Source organism: Bombus vancouverensis, chromosome 17, assembly GCF_051014615.1.
Source record: "Bombus vancouverensis nearcticus chromosome 17, iyBomVanc1_principal, whole genome shotgun sequence".
NCBI lineage: Eukaryota > Metazoa > Arthropoda > Insecta > Hymenoptera > Apidae > Bombus > Bombus vancouverensis.
In genome coordinates, this window is record NC_134927.1 from 859,162 (window position 1) to 872,521 (window position 13,360).

General features: G+C 36.4%; 1 protein-coding gene across 1 annotated transcript in view; it reads right to left on the reverse strand.

The window, feature by feature from the left end:
• The window catches only part of LOC143302402 (uncharacterized), a gene marked incomplete at its 5' end in the record, with an annotated part of 31,905 nt that extends 18,887 nt beyond the window's left edge, over positions 1–13,018 (reverse strand). Inside the window, 2 exons of the mRNA XM_076626035.1 lie at positions 5,202–5,358; positions 12,853–13,018. Coding sequence (XP_076482150.1) covers positions 5,202–5,358; positions 12,853–13,018 — 323 coding nt within the window. The remainder of the gene's footprint in view (positions 1–5,201; positions 5,359–12,852) is intronic.
• Between the last annotated feature and the right edge of the window lie 342 nt (positions 13,019–13,360).

Sequence of the window (13,360 nt, forward strand, 5' to 3'; positions counted from 1 at the left end):
TACCATTGAAGCTTCTTCTTAACCCTTAGAGTGCTGAATACTCGAGGCCTATGCGGTCCGTACGGACGGCGCTCGGCCAGCGCTGACGATCGCTGTGGACGGAGTACTTTTCCGCTAGACTGAACTTTGTTGATTGACTATTCAAAGAGCAAATCGTAATAAGTTATAGTCATTCTTTTGCACGAGATTAAATGATTCGAGAGCGTTATTTTGTAGTATTAATTATTTATTATAAACATTGAAATTTACAATAAACTAGAATTTGGGTAATAAACTAGAAAACAATAAACTAGAAAACTAAATTTAGTAAATATAATACAAGTTAATAATTCAGTTGTCTGTGAAAATTTTTAAACAATTATCGATACATAATCCGACATCGCATTTTCTGCATTCGTATCGCGTGTCGCTCCTTCTCTTATTTTTCAAACAAACAACACATTTTCTTCTTGATAATTGTGTTGTGCCGGCACGATTAGGGCATTTTGATGGAAAATGTCTATCAATTAAACAAAATGGTAAATCCTCAGACTTTCCCTTTCCTCCTCCTACCATGTTCCTACGTTGGAAATATTTTCGTAAAATGTGTCTTATCAACACTAAATGAAATTCACTAAATTTTTGTTTCGAAGCAGTAGATTTTTGATATAAAATATTTATCTCACACAAACGTAATAGTATTACTTCTGTATAGGTGTACGGAAAAATTGACTAACGCATATATGTGTTCTTCTTCCACACCGATAGCTTTCGCTAAACGCATATATGCGTCCATAGCACTCTAAGGGTTAAGGCCCCCAATTCAACGTCTTCCTCTTTGTCGGTACGTAGAGCGACCGTGGTATTATTGACTATTTCTCCTTTCTCAATGATAGAATCAAGATCTCTACACTGAAATGTAATCGTCTGATTCATTGCTTTAACCACAGTGTCTTCGCCCAGTACTCTTCTTATATCCTCATTCAAGGCAGCTATTCTTCTTCATCTCGATGAGAAGTGTTCCTATCCTTTTTCTATATTTTCCAGTATTTTCACCAATCTTTAAGGTGATAGCTCATTGTGAAGCTCAGTAAAATCTTTACCTTTATCGATTATAACAAGAATTGCATCGTTTTTCGTTCAAAGTCTTCTTCTGAACTGAGGTTCTCTTAGAGATCCCGTCGTAAGTCTATCAGAGTTGACTTTATCTCCCTTTTGGACGCTACTGTGTATTGTGAATTCGACTTTTTATGCAATTTCAATGCATAAAGAGAATGAATGAACGAAAAGAATATATGTACAGCGCCACTTAAAAGATTTAAATTCAGTGATAGAAAAATGCACTTTTAAAAGTTTCTGTTTACAGAAATATAATAAATCAATATAATAGATTCTCTGCTTATTACCAATGAAATTTAATTTAAAATATTTGTTTACTGACGAATAACAATTTATTGATATTATATACTACGTATTGAAGAATAAAATTGAACTATTTATTTTGTTTTGACTCCTCTTAAAAGGGAAACAATGATCTGACCCAAATCTCTGATCTTCGCATTCTCTTGACTCATATGTTGAATTTTGATTAGTTATATTGAAGCGATCTTCCTCGTTTGTTAGTGATATTTGTTCTGTTGGCAGATAGAATAAGATATCATAGTAATAAAAATATTAACTGGGATATAACAAATTGAAATAGCAAAACACAGACGTCGGTCAAGAAGTGTGTGATGTAAAATATTTTCCGAATATATCTGACATACATCGGATACATCTCACAAATACAAACATTTGTTCTTACGTCAAATAAGGATAAAGTACTGATATATGCATCACAAGTTAAACGTCGAGATAAATAATTCTGTAAGCATTTCCCGTAACCATGCAATTGTATTATACAAGCTTTTCAACACTTAGGCAACCGAATAGGGAGATCTCCCTTTTTGACTTTAGCAACGCGTTTTATTTTTTTTTTTTTTTTTTTTTTAGTCCGTTACGACTAAATAAAGTTATAATCGAACGATACGACACTGTAAAAAAATATTGAAATGCATCATGAATTTTTAATTTCATGTTCAAGTTGTGTTATTTATCTTTAGTCGTCTTGAACGTTTTTAATATTACCTATATTTTTTTATACTTTTAAACACAATGTTTTGTATAAACATTGAAATCGTTAAATAAAATCATTACCACAAAATATAATTAACTACTTAGAGAATTTTTAGACTTTTTTGTTTTTTAAGTACTGAAAATTGGTCCTCGATACTTGAAGAAATGCGCAATGGAAACGTATAGCTCGCTGTGACGCGCGCTGGTTGGCTAAATGTTGAAAGATTTATATTCGAAATATAATGTAATAGTTTGAAACATCCTCTATATCTCCGCGAATACAGGAACAATTACGAAATTGTGCTTTCTTTCCTAAATTCTATTACAGTAGAGCCTTCTTTATCTGAACATCCATTATCCGAATACAGTATTATTCGAACGTTCTGCTATCCCAACATAGTACTTCTCAGTAATAAATATCTTTTTCCATTTCAGGTATGTACATATTAAATTGGTGTTCGTATACAATGTATTCTTTCCTTAATTCAATTGAGTGATTGCTAATTGTAAGAATTTGGTACAGAACTTGTTGCGATTTATCAACTAGACGGCGATGAGCCCGGTGCAAACTGTTATCTTGAGGTCGCAGTCCGTGAACGATATTACCGCTCAAGGTGGAGGTAGACTAACGATGCAGAGTAATCTTGTGTTTAGTTGGTTTATTTGCAGTTTAGTATACATTGCGATGGTCGGAGTTCGCGTGAGACCTCTACTTTGTGAGAAAAATTGAAAACAGTACTCCAAAATTAGGGTCAAAGCTGGCCCCGTCAGCTTTACTTAATATTTACAAATATCTGCAAATTGATATTGCCAAACTATTGTATATCAATGTATTAGTTGAAGCCCACGGAATTCATTGAACCTAACGGGAATCGTATAGTTCTTGTAATTTTGCTATAAATTGAGGTCAAAGTTAAAAAATTGCAATCGTGTTGAACAGTTTAATCTAACGCTGCGTCTCCCCACGAAGCAGACGGTGCATTCGGGCGCTGCCTTACAGAAAAAACCCTGAATATCGGCGCCAGTGTCAACGTGTTAATTTGCCTTGTTTGTGTTATGTGCGTGCCATTCAATTGGATATTTGGTGTTTTCAGTTTTCTTAGTGTAAATCTAATATGGTGGCATTTACTGGGGTTTGCTTTTATTTGTTTATCTTGTAGCCACTTTTCTATTTTTGTGATGTGTTCTTGTAGTAATTTGACTGCTGTTTCTGGGTTAGTGTGCCTGACTAGTACAACTGTGTCGTCCGCGAATGTCAGTATTTTGCTATTAGTAGTTGTTGGTATGTTGGCCGTGTATAGTGTATATAATGTTGGGCCCAAGATACTTCCTTGCGGTAGCCCTGCCTTCATGTTTTTACTTCAGAATATACATCCTTTATTTTTACTACAAAGGTTGGGGTTAGGTTGGGTATGATTTGAGTAAGTAATGGATTTATTCCGGGAAGTGTTTTTTGATTGTTTGTAAGAGGCTTTCATGGTCCACTTTGTCAAATGCTTTCTCAATGTACATGAAAAGGGATGTACAGCATTGTTTCTTTTCTATTGCTAGTAAAATTTCGTTGACGAGCCTGTGCATTTGCTCTATAGTGGAGTGTTTGTTACTGAATCCAAATTGGTAATCTGGTACTAATTTTTTTTCTCTATTGTTGGTTTTAGGCGATCGCATATTATTTTCTCTAGTATTTTGGAAAGCACAGGAAGTAGTGATATTGGTCTGTAAAATGCAGTTTGGTGTGTGTCTTTGCCTGGCTTAGCTAACATTATGATCTGTGCTAGCTTCTAGAATTCTTAAAATTGCATTGAATATTATTGTGATTAAACGTATTGCTTTTGAAGGAAGGTTTTTAAAAATTTTACCATTGATTAGGTCGATTCCTGGTGTTTTATTGTATTTTGTTTTCTCGATTATGATTCTAACTTGTTGTGCTGTTGTATTAAATATGTCTTCGTCTCAGTGACATTTGGTTTTACTGTTGTTAGTATTATATGGAGTAAATGTGTTACAAAGGTGGTTGAAGAATTCTGCAGCTTGCTCTTCGTTGCTTCTGGCCTATGTGTTGTCTGCTTTTCTGATTGCTGGGATTAGTTTTATTGGCTTCCTTATTTTATTCGTCGCTTTTCATAGAGAATAGTTGGCATTCGCGTGCACAGAGAGTGTTTCTATGAATTTTGAGAATTCGTTACTATTATGATCTTTTATTTTACTTTTTACTTTCTTTGCGAGTTTGTTTAGATGTTTTTTGTTTTCACGTGTTCTATGTTTTTGCCATTTTGCTTTCGCTTTCCTTTTTTCTCTGATTTTGTCAAGGATATTTGATTTTGTTTGGTTTATAAATAATAGTTAGCCATGCTGCTTCTTGCATGATTTCTGTCAATGTTGTTACTGCCTGTTCGATGCGTTTGGGTGTTTTTAATGGAATATTGCAGTTGATTTCGCTCTTGATTAGTTCTTTAAATGTTTGCCATTTGGTACTCTTATTGCAAAGCGACTCTGATTTGTTATTAAATATTGGTTTGCTTGTATATTCTATTATTATCGGTGTATGATGGGAGCTAAGCTCCAGACTGGGTGTTACTTTTAATTTGTTTGCGTTTGCTCCTTTTATACCTGCAAAATTAAGGAAGTCAGCAATTTTGTTTAGATCTGTCTGCCAGTGTGTTGGTCTTCCTGTGGATAATATGTTGAGATTATTAGTTCTAATAAATTTTTCTAGTGTTCTACCTCGGGGCGTGTTAATTCTTGAGCCCTATAGCGTGTGCTTTGCATTGAAGTCTCCCGCTGCGATGTAATTACTTACGTTGAAAGAATTACGTGTCTTAGCAGCCAAAAAGATATGGATATTCAATATTTAGAGAAGCTATCGATTAATCTTAATTTGTATTTGAAATAAATGAAATTTCACACAAGAATAGTGATTGTTGTATTATGAGAAAATTCCATTATCCGAACAGTATGCCTGCTTATAAATTCTCATAAAGAAGACTCTACTGTACTTGCATCAGTTCTATACAATATTGTAAAGTGGGAAAATATTTTTATTTATAGTAATCCATTCTTCGTGTTCATAATAATTTGTATAAGACTTGATTTTTAATTTAACTTACATTCGATTGCACCTTAAAGCGTCAAACATTGTTCCAAATTCTGTGGGATCCTTGCATCGATCACAAGTACATTCAAAAAATTTTGTTTTAAGAAGATGGTGTCTTCTGTTTGCAGTACCCCACAATGGATCCGTATAACATATAGAAATGTGGTCTCCTAAAATATTTCATACAAATTTATACAGTTATCTACAAGATTTAGGCTAAGAACAGACAATTTATTCGACGCGATTTTTGAAGAATTGGTCACATCGCCTTATACTCGATAGCTGAATTGCTTACAGAAAAAGACACAGAATTTCTTAATTACGCACAAAGATTTTCAATTCTACCATCGCAAGCGCTTTTATTCTTTACACCGTTGATTTATTTTCATCCATGGAAGGTACAAGTACACACAAGAAACAGTTCTTTAGCATAAATGTATGTATATATGTCCGGTTTACATTAGAATTAGGGTTAGGGGCGTGAAACGAATCTTCGTTTGGGTTACACGTTGTCGTTATGCAATAGAGAAGACATTGACTAGTGCAAATACGATTATTATAGAACCGGACAAGTAACCGCGGTAGTTAGGTACTCGAGAAACTAATGACAATGATCCTAGGCTCAATAACGAATCCGCGGTCGACGGGATGATAGATGAACGTACTCACAAAATCTAAGTCGGACGCGTAATACTCACTGGTCGCAAAGAGCTACTCCTTTCATCAATGAGATCGCGAGCGAGAATGTCTTTCCCGTCCCGATGATGCCACAGAGGAAAACTATAATGGGGTGTGTCTAAGGACACGAGATCATCGGATTCGTCGAGAAAAGCCTTCGTTCAGAAAGTAAGGGAAATTGGCGTTGCTGCTAATTGGTCAATCTCCATATCGGTGGTTAGAAAAAGATGCTAGCCGCCCTCGAGGGAAAGTTGCTAGTGGGAGACGCCGCTCGTTGAAAAATATGTCTCCCCTATCTTCCCGTAGTTGGGACAAAGACTGTTTGTCTGTTTGAAGGACTTTAGTTAACTAAACCTTAAGATTTATAACGGGCCCTCGGGCTAGCCGAACATGTACTGCGGAGACGCATCGACATCTGGCAATCATCTTACTCGAAGAATAGGGTCTGCGTGTGGCGAGCCACGGGACAGAAACCGTTGGAATGTTTACTGTCGCGTGTCGCCACGAATATTTCTTTTAAGGAGAGCTATAGAATTACTCCATACCTTTGTTAGGCAAAGCGTTCATCCCGTGACCGCGGCTACGTTCGGCGACTGACTGTCGCCTCGAGCCCAGGCTCATTATCACAACTCTCGAACAATTACAATCGGGTTGAATAACTACAATTGTTCAGTTACAGCTATAGTAGACTCTAGGTTACAATGTTGCGGGATTATCCAAAATTCCAAAGACTCCGGTGTTCTTTCATCTCCGACATATATATATACACGAACAGAGCATACAGCTGGAACCACTCCGATCACTGCATCTTCACTATTTCAGTGAAAAGTATTTCAGATAAAAGTTGAATGGTTTCAAGGAGGACAGAATTTTACGCGATTAGTGTCTTTGTAGGAGAATGCGTAAAATACATATGAAGGCCAGATCTGTCTTCTTAAATGAAATCATATACCGTTTATTATGTTAGTCTATCCAACTCATAATTCTATATAAAAAAGAATTAACCTATTAATATTAAAAACCATTAGTTTATAAGTGGCATAACTGAAGCCACTGCAATAACTCTAAAAATAGTAACTTGAATTCAAGCAGTTGACAAAAATCAAAACTTGACCTTCTGCGCATCTTGAAACCATTCAACTTATATCTGAAAAATTTGTCACGAAAATCATGACATACACAGTGATCGAAGTGGTTCCGGTTACCTTCATTCCGTATATTAAATATTGTCAGTAGATGTCCATATTACGTATTCATAGGAAATTTTAAAGTGTAAAATTACACAAAGTGCGTATAATGTGATAAAAGAATTTTCTACCGAGATTCCTCCCTACCTATATTCTCAAGAAGATGAATTTGCATAAAAACACTCAATCCAATTATTAGCAAATTTCTATCGTAACATATAAAGATGTCCACATAGTTGATGATTCGTTTATGTTTTGAAGAATGGCTGTAACAAAAGCTAATATTTTAAATTACTTATTGTCTTACTTAGAAAGAGAGGAAGAGATAAGCATGGATATTTACATAAATATTGGAAAATTATTTTGCTGTAATTTTCTTCAATCGACATTGTAATATTTTCAATCAACATGAACTTCACTACTCGTATATGTAATCAACAGTTTGTAATTGAAATCTATTTTGTAATAGTACTGTGACTAATTTCTATAAAATTTATTTGGTATTCTCAACGTCTTTTTGTCGACTCTCGTCGCCGACTTTCGTGAAAACTACCCTGTGTGTACAGTTAAGAAACAATTAAAAGAGCCTATTACTTCTTTAAAAATTGCTTTGCGTGTTCTTAGTCATAATGATGCTTCTATATGTATATATACAGGTCATTTATATGTCGGCGATGAAAGGACACCAGAGCCCACCCTTTGGAACTTTGGGAAAAACCCTTAAAATTATAATCTAGATTCTTTAGTCAATCCGATTGCATTTGTTCAATATTTGTAATAGTGAGCTTGGGTTCGAGGCGACAACCAGTCGCCGAACGTACCTGCGGTCAGGGGGATAAACGTTTTGTCTAACAAAGATATAGGGTAATAGTATAGCTTTCCTTAAAAGAAATACTTGTAGCAGCACTCGGCATTAAACATTCCAACGGTTTCTATTCCGTGGCTCGCCACACGCAGGCCCTATTCTTCGGGCAAGACGATCATCATATGTCAACGCATCTCCACGGTACATGTTCAGCTAGCCCGAGGACCCGTTATAAATCTTAAGTCCTTCAAACAGACAAACAGTCTTTGTTCCAACTACGGGAAGATAGAAGAACTTTATTTTTTTCTCACGAACGACGCTTTCCGCTAGCAACTTTCCCTCAAGGGCGGCTAGCATCCTTCTCTAACTACCAACATGGAAATTGACCAATTAACAGCAACATCAATTTCCAACACTTTCCGAACGAAGGCCTCTCTCCACGAATCTGGTGATCTCATGCCCTTAGACACACCCCATTATAGTTTTCCTCTGCAACATCACCGTGACGGAGAGACACTCTCTCTCGCGCACTCTCAGCAACTAATTACACAGCGTTTTGATCTACGCTCTAACATAGAGTCCAACTTAGACTTTGACGAAACAATAAATTCGTTATCCCGTTGACCGCGGATATCGAACCCGAGGTTATTGTCATTAGAGTCGCGAGTGCCCAGTCGCCGTCGTTAATTGTCAAGTCTGTAGTATCCATACTTGTGTTAATAAACTGTATCTTTGTTATACCACAACGATGGCTAATTTTAATGAAGATTCATAAAAACAGCCACAACCCTACCCACAACGCCAACCCGACATATAAATATGTGATATCAAATTATTTGTAAATATCAAAACGGTAAAATAGGTTAATATGTAGAAATACTGGATAAATGATAAACAATTTAACTTTACACTACAAAATGTTTATGTAGACGTCAGCCGTTTTGCCTCAGCGTACACATTTGCCGGAATGACAGACAAAACGTTCAATAACATCATTTGTTAAGCAGAGTCGAAATGTTCAACACACATATGCACACGTGTAATATAGAGTATTCTAGTCACTCATCGTAAAACATTTCCAGCGTATTCTATAATTAAGAATAAAAGAACCATATAAACATAGGCTTATAAACTTTTTATTAAAAAGTTGTAATGATGATACGAAATTAGCGAAATTTTCGTTTAAATATAATAGGCAACGAGTACCAACAATGTCGCACCTCAACAACGTCGAGTAATTCTTTGGTTCAACCAGATTTTTAATTGCGGGCAATTGTAAACGACGAAATTCATGTAACAAGATTTAATGCACGCCAGGAATCAATATAAAGAAATCAATGAGAAGTTTGTAATATAACGAGTTTACGTTTTTTGCATTTCGACTGGAACAAATAAAACTGATATAAATATCGTCAATCTGTATCTTTTATCGAACGAAAAATTAGTCGGTTGTTTCGCCTTTGTGTTCTAATTTTTTAGAAATGCATTAGCACAACATTTTTCCCCTTATTTTTAGTCATAGCATATGCCAACACCGTTTTGCACAAAAGACTGGAATATGCCGTACTATTTGTTGCTCAGAAAATGATATTTGAGACTGCAGAGTAGCAAGAGCATTACTCTGCTACTTCGCTCACCATCACACGATGCCGTATGGTCTTACTTGTAGATGCAAAGTTTTTAACCGACACGCATATCTATTTTTGTGATTGGGGCTATCCAAAACAACAAAAATGAAAGCTACATTCTTTCCAAGTGCCTTCTTCTGAACAACGAGTTATATACAGGGTGTTCGACTACAGATGTAGAAAAATTTAGGGGGTGATTATTAAAGCTAAAATAAGATGAAAATCAAGAATAAAAAGGTCGTTTTATGGAGTAATGTGTAATAATACAAATTGTTGAACTGAATCTCACTTCTAGGAAAACTCTACATCTTCTCTAGTGTTTAGTTTTTGGCACAACGATCCTCTTTACAGCGGCTTTTCTGGTTTCTATTATAGTGCCGCGGAAAGATCGCCGACATACGGATAATGTCGATGATAAAGCGCAAATGCCGACAAGTCGAAAAGGTCGGAAAACTTCAATAGGTCTAACGGCCATCGATATATTTTAGCACCGCAGCCATTGATGTTCAGTTCACCGGAAAGTCCAGAGTCAAGAGTCGTTAATCGAGAGTTGTCATATCATACTACTGCATTAAGTGCACGTTAAGTAATCATCGTTTGCGGTTTAATCCACTGTAATAAATCCATCTATCAATACATTATCATATCGAATAGAAACCATTGGAAATTCTAATTTCTAACATTTCTGAATAAAGCATTTCTATAATACATTAATTCACACGTTTGCTCTCTCTATTCCGATATATATACGTCGAATCATGACCGTAACACGGGTCCGGGTCGCTATCATAGTAAGGATTTGGGGTATGTAACGAATCTTCACTGGAGCTATCCATCTTCTTACACCACTGAAGTGACGTTTATTGACACAAATAAAGATATTACAGAATTGGCGAAGAATCACGATGGTTAGACACTTGTGACATTGGTCTAAGACTCGATAACGAATCCGCAGTCAACGGGTTAGTAGGCTTATTTCTTCGTGAAAGTCTAAGTTGGAATTGACACCAAGCGTGGAGTAATCACAGATAACAAGGCGTAGTTAACTCGCCCAAGAGCTCGTACACCAGCAAGAGTGACTTTCCGTCACGGTGACGCTGTCGAGGAAAACTATGATGGGGCGTGTCTAAGAGCACGAGATCATCGGATTCGTGGAGAGACGTCTTCGTTCGGAAAGTGAGAGAAATTGATGTTGCTGTTAATTGGTCAATTTCCATGTTGGTGGTTAGAGATGGATGCTAGCCGCCCTTGAGGGAAAGTTGCTAGCGGGAAGCGTCGTTCGTGAGAAAAATAGATTTCCCCTATTTTCCCGTAGTTGGGACAAAGACTGTTTGTTTGTTTGAAGGACTTTAGTTAATTAAATCCTAAGATTTACAGCGGCTCCTCAGGCTAGCTAAACATGTACTGTGAAGATGCATTGACATCTGGTAATCATCTTGCTCGAAGAATAGGGTCTGCGTGTGGCGAGCCACAGGACAGAAACCGTTGGAATGTTTACTGTGGCGTGCCGCTACAGCTATTTCTTTTAAGGAGAGCTATAGAATTACTCCATCCCTATGTTACGTAAAAACGTTCATCCCGTAACCACGGCTACGTTCAGCGACTTGTTGTCGCCTCGAGCCCAAGCTCATTATCACAAATCTCGAACAATTATAATCGAGTTAAGTTATAGAGGCTAAAATATTGGGGGTTTTCCGAAGAATTCCGAAGAAAGGCTCCGGTGTCCTTTCATCTCCGACATATATAAAAACCTCAACACAAATTAATGTGCAGCAAAATAAAAAATTATACTTATAGTATTGAATAACTCTTTTAAGTTTCTGGTAAGTAGGTATACCCAACAATACTTTTGAAAGAAGCACCTCAGCTATCGTGCCTGACCCTGGTTAATTTCGAGAAAACTATACAAAGAAAATGAAAGCGTTGGTAAAGAATATCGTAAACTTTTTTCTGAACGAACTCTCCACTGCTACCTTGTTATGTAACATGTTGTAGTCAGGAGAATTGTATAAACATAAAGCTGGAGTTAATTGTAGATTCAATATAGGTTTAAGTTATTCCGCTGTAGATTTTTTCGGGCTTCTTCACTTTTAATTTTTTGAATATTTTTATTTCCTTTATTTTTTTATTCTTTTTATTTTTTGAATTTCTTTTGTTAGTTCCAACGCGAGTGATTTGGGTGTGTGATGAGTATGTAGTGTATACAGTGCGTGTTGTATGTACCGTGCTTATTGTGTATTTCGTTTCCAAGAAAATGGAGCATATATTGAACACGTACTGTAACATAAAACGATTGCTATTTTCGTTACAATTTTTCTATGTACAGGCTGAACACTTGTGGCGCGTGTGTGGTTTTTCTGTGTAACATGTAACAACAACAATAAACATTGTTTATATGTGTTACTATTTATTAATTTGAGGTGGTGTGTCGCGATAGGTGCGTAAGAAATACTCAGATGTTTTAACGAACAATTGCTTATTAAGAACGAATTAACAGTCAGAGTCAACAAATAACAATTAACAGATACGATTAACAAATAATTGGTAACAATTAACAAGTAACAATAGACACCAAGAGATCATTCGACGCGTTGCTATGCAATGGTACTGAGGAGTTATACATTTAACGGCGTAAGACAGACTGACTGCCCTTTTGTTCTGGATCGAACGGATTCTTCCCTTTGTTGCCCATCGATATCCCCCACTAACATGCATCCATTAGCTGTGCCGCCGCGGCTGGCATGTGTATGCTCCTTCGAGAATTCGGCGGAAAGAGCGTGAAGATATCGATGGTACATTGGGCATGTCGGTGTTGCGTTTTGACGGCGTCGCGCTTTGTATCCAGAGCCGTTGGAAAGTTCCGTGGCCCATGCCGCTACAAATTATTTATAAACACAAAAGATTAGAGAAGACGTTAATCTTTCTACTTGAAAATTTCATGAGTTTTATGTTGTTATGGATTTTAATTAGTAGACTGGTATAATACTTTTAATCTACGATTTTTCTCATAAAATGTTGCGCGGGATAGTTTACGTCTTCGAATGTCATGATCTTCCTCTCTACGACTTGTACCGGGTAAGCTGTTGCACACATATCGTTCGATTTGAGAATCGCTGTGCAGCCTGATGGCTGACCGGGCAGCTGACCTATTCTCGTCCATGTGAGGAGATTTGCATGCGTATAGGGGCATTTTAGGTAATTTTAACTAACAATAACTAAAAAACAAAGCCGAAAACGCAATTTCTTTATTCTTGATTTCCATCTTTACTGTTCTTCAAAAATCACCCCTTAAATTCTTTTACACCTGTAGCCGAACACCCTCTATATTACTATACTTTATAGAATATATATATATAATATAGTCACCTTTTGCAATAGGTACTGCAGCATGAATAATCAGCCCTCCAGTATCAGTGAAACTTTTCGAGCAATTTGCTTTACAGTTATGCTCAAGTAACGATGTCAGTTCGTAAACTGCTACGTATGGTGGATCAGTAAGCGGAACTTCATGTCCATTAACCTGCAATTTAAGTGTTTGTCATTCACTTATTCAGATATATTTCTAAACCGATAGAATATATGATATGTTTGTATTTGATCAAGATAATTAAAAGAATGCTAATTGAAAATAATATACGGTCGGATCCCGTATGAGACGATGCTTCTCTAACGTGGACTAAAAATTACGCCAATGCTTCCATATAACGCGATTAAGAAGCTGCAGGAAATGACTCTTTTCTAATATGAAAATATGTAAGTCTTTGAATTGACTCGATGCACGGTTTTGCATTAACTCTTGTGCGATAATGAGTTGGTATTGTGAACAGTTATTATTGTGGGTCGCATATTATTTTGTCATATTAAGAAAAGACTG